Source organism: Coregonus lavaretus (genome assembly GCF_964263955.1).
Source record: "Coregonus lavaretus genome assembly, chromosome: 6".
NCBI classification, from domain to species: Eukaryota; Metazoa; Chordata; class Actinopteri; order Salmoniformes; family Salmonidae; genus Coregonus; species Coregonus lavaretus.
The window spans coordinates 53842069-53851770 of record NC_139993.1 but is presented as its reverse complement, the minus strand read 5'-3'; the positions used below and the strand labels follow the sequence as shown (position 1 = coordinate 53851770).

Below are 9702 nucleotides of genomic sequence, written 5' to 3'. Positions count from 1 at the left end.
AAATATATGTAATATTTTAGATTCTTCAAAGTAGCCACCTTTTGCCTTGATGACAGCTTTGCACACTCTTGGCATTCTCTCAACCAGCTTCATGAGGAACGCTTTTCCAACAGTCTTGAAGGAGTTCCCACATATGCTGAGCACTTGTTGGCTGCTTTTCCTTCACTCTGCGGTCCAACTCATCCCAAACCATCTCAGTTGGGTTGAGGTCGGGTGATTGTGGAGGCCAGGTTATCTGATGCAGCACTCCATCACTCTCCTTCTTGGTCAAATCGCCCTTACAGAATACCTGACCACTGTGACTGACCCAAAATGAAGGAAATCTTTGACTATGTACAGACTCAGTGAGCATAGCCTTGATATTGAGAAAGGCAGCCGAAGGCAGACCTGGCTCTCAAGAGAAGACAGGCTATGTACACACTGCCCACAAAATGAGGTGGAAACTGAGCTTCACTTCCTAACTTCCTGCCAAATGTATGACCATATTAGAGACACATATTTCCCTCAGATTACAGAGAGCCGAAAACAAATCAAATTTTTATTGGGTGAAATACCACAGTGTGCAATCACAGCAGCAAGATTTGTAACCTGTTGCCACAAGAAAAGGGCAACCAGTGAAGAACAAACACCATTGTAAATACAACCCATATTTATGTTTATTTATTTTCCCTTTTGTATTTTAACTATTTGCACATCATTACAACACTGTACATAGACATAATATGACATTTGAAATGTCTCTATTCCTTTGAAACCTTTGTGAGTGTAATGTTTACTGTTTATTTTTTATTTTTTATTTTTTATTTCATTTTTGTTTATCTATTTCACTTGCTTTGGCAATGTAAACCTATGTTTTCCAATTCAAAGGGCTTTATTGGCATGAGTAACCTATGTTAACATTGCCAAAGCAAGTAAAATAGATAATAAACTCAACTGAAATAAACAATCAAAAATGAACAATAAACATTACACATTCTCTCTCTATCTTTCTCTCTCAATTTCAATTTCAATTTCAATTCAATTTCAATTTAAGGGCTTTATTGGCATGGGAAACATATGTTAACATTGCCAAAGCAAGTGAAGTAGATAATAAACAAAAGCGAAATCAACAATAACAATTAAGTTCCAAAAGAATAAAGACATTTCAAATGTCATATTACGTGAAAATAGTTAAGGTACAAAAGGGAAGATAAATAAACATAAATATGGGTTGTATTTACAATGGTGTTTGTTCTTCACTGGTTGCCCTTTTCTTGTGGCAACAGGTCACAAATATTGCTGCTGTGATGGCACACTGTGGTATTTCACCCAATAGATATGGGAGTTTATCAATTTCGAATTCTTTGTGGGTCTGTGTAATCTGAGGGAAATATGTGTCTCTAATATAGTCATACATTTGGCAGGAGGTTAGGAAGTGCAGCTCAGCTTCCACCTCATTTTGTGGGTAGTGTGCACATAGCCTGTCTTCTCTTGAGAGCCAGGTCTGCCTTCGGCGACCTTTCTCAATAGCAAGGCTATGCTCACTGAGTCTGTACATAGTCAAAGCTTTCCTTAATTTTGTGTCAGTCACAATGGTCAGGTATTCTGCCACTGTGTACTCTCTGTTTAGTTTGCGCTGTTCTTTTGTTAATTCTTTCCAATGTGTCAAGTAATTCTCTTTTTGTTTTCTCATGATTTGGTTGGGTCTAATTGTGTTGCTATCCTGGGGCTCTGTGGGGTCTGTTTGTGTTTGTGAACAGAGCCCCAGGACCAGCTTGCTTAGGGGACTCTTCTCCAGGTTCATCTCTCTGTAGGTGATGGTTTTGTTATGGAAGGTTTGGGAATCGCTTCCTTTTAGGTGGTTGTAGAATTTAACGGCTCTTTTCTGGATTTTGATAATTTTCTCTCTCTCTCTCTCTCTCTCTCTCTCTCTCTCTCTCTCTCTCTCTCTCTGTCTTCTTCTCTTTTTCTCTCTATTCTAGTAAGTCATTAAAGTGTGTTTCTTATCCAGATGAAACACCAGCTTGTAGCACACTGAGCCAAATCAGTACTGTGACTTAATGGATAACCTTCTAAACCTACACTTACACACAGGCATGTGCGCATGCACATGCACACACACACACACACACACACAAGAGCGCACACACATGCAGCACACACACATGCAGCACACACACATGCACATAGTCTCATTAGCTTGGCAGTATAGTATTTCTAGCTTCCTAGTGGGCTGTAAAGCTATTTAGTGTGTGTGTGTGTGTGTGTGTGTGTGTGTGTGTGTGTGTGTGTGTGTGTGTGTGTGTGTGTGTGTGTGTGTAAATCTGCCATTTGGCAGTTCAGGCTCCTATGCCGGTGTAGTGAATATGTGTCTGTGCAATGAGAGATTAGGTGTATAGCAGGCGTATTTGATTTGATTCAACTCTTACCCTACGAGGCCCGGAGCCTGCTGGTTTTCTGTTCTAACTGATCATTAATTGCACCCACCAAAACCAGTCCCTGATTAGGGGGGAACAATGAAAAAATGCAGTGGAACTGGCTTCGAGGTCCAGAGTTGAGTTTGAGGGGCCTATAGGCTATATGTTTATGACCTTATAGGTATGCCTCCACTGTTGTTAAGATTTCATTTCATATCAGGGCTTTTGGTGTTTATAGTGATATTCATATTGAATATTGTGTAGGCTGGCTGTAGCTACAGAATAACAAGGTCAGTTCTCAGTAGTGGGTGGAGATTATTTTGGGTCGTCAATATTTACCACAGCCACAGTCATAAACTTAAAATTTGATTTTAAGCCTAACCATGACTTTAACCCTTAATCACAAGTCTAACTATAATGTCTAACCCTAACCTTAACCACACTGCTAACCCTAATGTCTAACCCTAACCTTAACCACACTGCTAACCCTAATGTCTAACCCTAACCTTAACCACACTGCTAACCCTAATGTATAACCCTAACCTTAACCACACTGCTAACCATAATGTCTAACCCTAACCTTAACCACACTGCTAATCCTAATGCCTAACCCTAACCTTAACCACACTGCTAACCCTAATGTCTAACCCTTACCTTAACCACACTGCTAACCCTAATGTCTAACCCTAACCACACTGCTAACCCTAACCTTAAATTAAGACCAAAAAAGCTCATTTTTGTTTTCATGAATTTTTATGATATGGACTTTGTGTCTGTGGTAACTAGTGGAAACCAGTATTTAGCGAGACGGTAAACCCCGCCCATGCAGTTGAGAGGCAGATTCAAATGTGATGACGTACGAGGATACATAAACAGGGATTGGACCCCTAAAGAAATGGAGAAGAACCTCTGAATAACTGGACATGAACAGAACAGATCCATATAATACAAAGATTGACGAATTTTCATAGCTCTAACTCTGAAGTCGTTGGCCCCCTTGCACAAAGCCAGGGATTGGCCAGCTGTTATTTTAGGTCTGCGGAGGTCATCAGCAGTGGAGTAGAGAGTAGAGACCGTTTAAAGCCCCCCTGCCTGCATCTCTGAGAGCGAGAGGGAATCAGGATCAGCAGATCCACCCCACACAGCCATAGCACTGCATTGCCTGACCATGGCGGGTCCTGCATACGCCGTTATGAACTCCTGGTATGCGTCTGGGTCTAGGAACGACGCTCCTTCCCCACTCCCAGCCGTTACCGAGGAGAAGCCGCCGAAGAGGAGAGCGTTTTGCCTGCTTCGGAAGACGTCCAAGAACCGCAGCGGTAGCGGTAAGCAACAACAGCAGCAGCAACCCGCGGCAAACAACAATAACATGCCTTTCATGATCCACTGCCAGATCGGGAAGGAGATCAAGCACATATGCAGCAACTGCCGCGGCGCAGACCCACATGAAGGTGAGTGGAGAGGAGGTTTGAGGTTTTCACAGCAGCAGGAAGAGCCCACTGGGCACAAACGTCAATTCAACGTCTATTTCACATTGTTTCCACGTAATTTCAATGAAACAACGTTGATTCAACCAGTGTGTGCCCAGTGAGAGATGTTTTTGATCATCTTCTCCCATTCCATGTTCGCGCAGCTCCTCCAAACGACCGCTCCCTTGCCTTGCTCGCTTGCCTTTGCTTGCCCCACCGCGGGCTGTTTTTCTCTGTGGACTGGCTGCTGAGGACTTTTCAAATCATAATAATAAATAATACTACTCTGAGTCAGAATATTTCTGTGGATGTACTAGTATATGGTGTTCTTTAAACATTAGGCTATTAGAATAGTATTTGTATTGTTATGCTGTGTTTTGAATCTGGTGGTGATGGAGCTGTTCAAACACCCCCTGGCTCCGGTAGGCTACAAGCCTGAGAGTTACCGTTATATTTACTATCACAAGTGCAGATGAAAAGCATACATTATTTAAATGCAATCCATAGTTAATTCAGTTGATAGGTCTCTCTCCTTTGCACATAGACTATTTTATTATGCAACAATGTTGTTCTCTCCTGATGAGGTGTGATGTGAGGTCAGGATGCAGTGATGTTGAAGGCATATAAGGTCTTCCCAAACTTTTTCACCCAAGCCCCCCTTCCAGCATTGGGGGAACATCCTGACAAGTTATAAATAGCTCTTTAAGGCATGCAATGACTTACATGACAAGAGGAAAACTGATGCTGCACTACCCGATAGTAATAATAGTGTCCCCTGTAGCTCAGTTGGTAGAGCATGGCGCTTGCAACGCCAGGGTTGTGGGTTCGTTTCCCACGGGGGGCCAGTATGAAAAATGTATGCACTCACTAACTGTAAGTCGCTCTGGATAAGAGCGTCTGCTAAATGACTAAAATGTAAAACGTGAGCTGTGAGTTTGAGTTAGTATTTTCATTTGAATTATAATATTTTCCCCCTGTCCCTCTGATCCGGGCACCATGCCTTTTTTCCAAGCAGAGTCCCGCCTGGTAGGAAGACCGGTGTTATGGGAAGGAGAGGGGAGTTTGGAGATGGAAAAATTATGAGAAAATGGAGTAAGGAGAGCAGAGCATCTAGTGTAATTACTTTAGAACAGTCTGATATCTCTCTTACAGGGCAGAGCATATCAAAGCTCAGGGAGAGAGAGATGTATAGAGAGAGAGTGTGTGTGTGTGTGAGGGATGGAGAGAGAGGAGTAAATGGTGCCAAACTGGGCTGTGTATCATGTGGAGAAAGTTTTTTAAACTCTCATCTGTAAACCTTCCCTCTTCATCCTTCCTTGTGTAATGATTTATATTACCATGGTTTCTTCCTTATCTATTAATTAGAAGGATTCAGTTCAATTGCTCCTCTGAATTCCACATACTTTGAATCTCATTATTTTACTGTTTTATGGATTATGTTATTGACTGGTTTCTCTCCACTTCATCTCTCCTCTGTTCTTCATCTCTCCTCTGTTCTTCATCTCTCCTCTGTTCTTCCTCTCCTCTGTTCTTCATCTCCTCTTTTGTTCTCTCCTCTCTCTCAGTTGAGGAGGTGGAGCGACTGGCGGCAATGCGATCTGATTCGCTTGTCCCTGGCACACACACCCCTCCCATTCGCAGGCGGAGCAAGTTTGCCACCCTGGGGCGTCTGTTCAAACCGTGGAAATGGAGGAAGAAGAAGAGCGAGAAGTTCAAGCAGACATCTGCTGGTGAGACCCCTATCTAACCTTCAACCCTTACCCCTAAACCATAAGCCTTGCTTGCTACCTCTCCCCTGACCCTAGTCTAACACCCTAAGATCTAACCCCTTAGCCTTAACTGCTTGTATTCTACCTCTCCGTTTGCCACCTAAGCACTGCCCCTACCCCACAGTAGCTGTAGTCTTATGTCCTCAAGGCAAGCTACAACCTGCAGTTGTAGAATAGATCACTGTCTCAGCAGCTCACCCCTAGCAGGGACAGTGTAATGGTGTTATGTTGATGAATGTAGGGCTGTAGGTGCTATGAGGCAGAAGGCATTGCTAGGTAGCTATGTGCTATAAGTTGGTTGTAGACTGTACCAGAGTATGTGAGCGTAGCGGGGACTGGAGCACGGAGCAAGTTTCACAAAGGTTGGAGCGTCTGCCTTCTCGGCCGCTCAAATTTAGTTTCAGTACCACTCCAGTAGCGCTCACTTCACGAGCTCAGGGCAGGCCCGGCCCAGCATGCATTTCTAGGCTACTTCTGTGCTGCTATAGCCCCTTGCTTTAGCTACTGTCATGGAGTTAGATATTTTCATAAAGAAACTAATAAAACACACAGGTTCAAAATCAAGGTGACTTACTAAGATGAGGACCAAGAGCAAGAGAGGGAGTGTGGTGATGTAGTGTCCACAACTAAATAATCATTGTGGAATCTGAAAAGACACGTATCCCAAAAGCATGATGGTACACATGCATACAGAAAGGAACGAGGTGGGTAGCTAGCTAAGTGTGTCATTGTATCAAAGTATTTATAAACAAAAAATAGTATCTCTTAAAAGTTTAGTTCATTTTCGTTCTATTGTCTATACAATAGGCTATCATTGATTTTGGCCCAATAGGCCTCACATATTACCTCTTTCAAGGAGCTCTCCATTTTGATAGGGTTATTTTGCCTAAAAACCTTTAGGCCTGCCTATAGAAAAATAAAACAACAACTCCGCATCCCTGCCCTGCCTGGCAAGAGTGGCCCGAAGGGTGTTTAGCATCGAGTGGCTCTGCAAGCGCGGAGAGGGTATTCTCCACTTCTGGCCTGCTCTCCAGGCACCATCGCATGAGCCTGAAGCCACAGACTGGCCAAACTCAAGTTTCTAAAAGTGAATTCAAAGGCACTGCCTAATAAGGCATTTCTCGTTTTATTTTTATTTAATTCTAAGTCCCAGCCTATATGTGCAATTTATAGACTATAATGATTTAATACAACAAAATGTTGTTTAACTGCTGAGCTCTTAATGTTCCGCCAACCTAGTGTGTTGCACTTGCAAATGCTTCACAATTAATTTATTTGTAGGCTATAGCCTCGATATTATTAGCCTAAATAATTCATTTTTGTTCCTTCTTAGGCTACCTGTCTGGCTCCTGACCTATTTAGAGTGTTTATATGCTGTTTAATATGACATGTAGCTTATTTGAAATGATGAGCGCTTCTTACAGTCACCTTTTCATGTTGTTTATTAAAATACTTTTCATTCAGATCAAATGGTTTGGTTTCAATACTTCAAAACCAAATGGTAGGTCCAGGTAGTCACAAAAATAGATGAGTGTTGGTTAAATTGTGATTTTAATGAATGGAGCAAATTTGGCTAGGTGATGTGCTGTAGGTACTGTGGGGCAGCAGAGCTGGGCAGCTAAGTGATGTGCTGTAGGTACTGCGGGGCAGCAGAGCTGGCAGCTAGCTGCTATACTGTAGGTACTGTGGAGCATCAGATCTCGGCAGCTAGGTGATGTGCTGTAGGTACTTTGGGGCAGCTAGGTGCTGTACTGTACTGTAGGTACTGTGTGGCAGCAGAGCTGAGCAGCTAGGTGATGTACTGTAGGTACTGTGGGGCAGCAGAGCTGGACAGCTAGGTGATGTACTGTAGGTACTGTGGGGCAGCAGAGCTGGACAGCTAAGTGATGTGCTGTAGGTACTGCGGGGCAGCAGAGCTGGCAGCTAGGTGCTGTACTGTAGGTACTGTGGGGCATCAGAGCTCGGCAGCTAGGTGATGTGCTGTAGGTACTTTGGGGCAGCAGAGCTGGCAGCTAGGTGCTGTACTGTACTGTAGGTACTGTGGGGCAGCAGAGCTCGGCAGCTAGGTGATGTACTGTGGGGCAGCAGAGCTCGGCAGCTAGGTGGTGTACTGTAGGTACTGTGGGGCAGCAGAGCTGGGCAGCTAGGTGCTGTACTGTAGGTACTGTGGGGCAGCAGAGCTGGGCAGCTAGGTGCTGTGAGGCAGCAGAACTGGGCAGCTAGGTAATGTGCTGTTGGTACTGTGGGGCAGCAGAGCTGAGCAGCTAGGTGATGTACTGTAGGTACTGTGGGGCAGCAGAGCTGGGCAGCTAAGTGATATGCTGTAGGTACTGCGGGGCAGCAGAGCTGGAAGCTAGGTGCTGTACTGTAGGTACTGTGGGGCATCAGAGCTCGGCAGCTAGGTGTTGTGCTGTAGGTACTTTGGGGCAGCAGAGCTGTCAGCTAGGTGCTGTACTGTACTGTAGGTACTGTGGGGCAGCATAGCTCGGCAGCTAGGTGATGTACTGTGGGGCAGCAGAGCTGGGCAGCTAGGTGCTGTACTGTAGGTACTGTGGGGCATCAGAGCTGGGAAGCTAGGTGATGTACTGTAGGTACTGTGGGGCATCAGAGCTGGGCAGCTAGGTGCTGTACTGTAGGTACTGTGGGGCAGCAGAGCTGGGCAGCTAGGTGATGTGCTGTAGGTACTTTGGGTTAGCAGAGCTGGCAGCTAGGTGCTATACTGTACTGTAGGTACTGTGGGACAGCAGAGCTCGGCAGCTAGGTGATGTACTGTAGGTACTGTGGGGCAGCATTGCTGGGCAGCTAGGTTCTGTACTGTAGGTACTGTGGGGCAGCAGAGCTGGGCAGCTAGGTGATGTGCTGTATGTACCGTGGGGCAGCAGAGCTGGGCAGCTAGGTGATGTACTGTAGGTACTGTGGGGCAGCAGAGCTGGGCAGCTAGGTGATGTACTGTGGGGCATCAGAGCTGGGCAGCTAGGTGATGTACTGTAGGTAATGTGGGGCAGCAGAGCTGGGCAGCTAGGTGATGTGCTGTAGGTACTGTGGGGCAGCAGAGCTGGGCAGCTAGGTGCTGTACTGTGGGGCAGCAGAGCTGGGCATCTAGGTGCTGTACCGTAGGTACTGCGGGGCTGCAGAGCTGGGCAGCTAGGTGCTGTACTGTAGGTACTGTGGGGCAGCAGAGCTGGGCAGCTAGGTGCTGTACTGTAGGTACTGTGGGGCAGCAGAGCTGGGCAGCTAGATGCTGTACTGTAGGTACTGTGGGGCAGCAGAGCTGGGCAGCTAGGTGCTGTACTGTAGGTACTGTGGGACAGCAGAGCTTGGCAGCTAGGTGATGTGCTGTAGGTACTGTGGGGCAGCAGAGTTGGGCAGCTAGATTCTGTACTGTGGGGCAGCAGAGCTGGGCAGCTAGGTGATGTGCTGTAGGTACTGTGGGGCAGCAGAGCTGGGCAGATATATGCTGTACTGTAGGTACTGTGGGGCATCAGAGCTGGGCAGCTAGGTGATGTAATGTAGGTACTGTGGGGCATCAGAGCTGGGCAGCTAGGTGATGTAATGTGGGGCAGCAGAGCTGGGCAGCTAGGTGATGTGCTGTAGGTACTGTGGGGCAGCAGAGCTGGGCAGCTAGGTGATGTACTGTAGGTACTGTGGGGCAGCAGAGCTGGGCAGCTAGGTGCTGTACTGTGGGGCAGCAGAGCTGGGCAGCTAGGTGCTGTACCGTAGGTACTGCGGGGCAGCAGAGCTGGGCAGCTAGGTGCTGTACTGTAGGTACTGTGGGGCAGCAGAGCTGGGCAGATATATGCTGTACTGTAGGTACTGTGGGGCAGCAGAGCTGGGCAGCTAGGTGATGTAATGTAGGTACTGTGGGGCATCAGAGCTGGGCAGCTAGGTGATGTACTGTAGGTAATGTGGGGCAGCAGAGCTGGGCAGCTAGGTGATGTGCTGTAGGTACTGTGGGGCAGCAGAGCTGGGCAGCTAGGTGATGTACTGTAGGTACTGTGGGGCAGCAGAGCTGGGCAGCTAGGTGCTGTACTGTGGGGCAGCAGAGCTGGGCAGCTAGGTGCTGTACCG

General features: G+C 46.3%; 1 protein-coding gene across 1 annotated transcript in view; it reads left to right on the top strand.

The window, feature by feature from the left end:
- The first annotated feature begins 3271 nt into the window (after positions 1 to 3271).
- Positions 3272 to 9702, top strand: part of LOC311130213 (phosphatase and actin regulator 1-like) — a 33202-nt gene continuing 26771 nt past the window's right edge. Inside the window, exons 1-2 of the mRNA XM_084162912.1 lie at positions 3272 to 3847; positions 5431 to 5595. Of these exons, the coding sequence (XP_084019038.1) occupies positions 3565 to 3847; positions 5431 to 5595 (448 nt within the window). The 5' untranslated portion in view covers positions 3272 to 3564. The remainder of the gene's footprint in view (positions 3848 to 5430; positions 5596 to 9702) is intronic.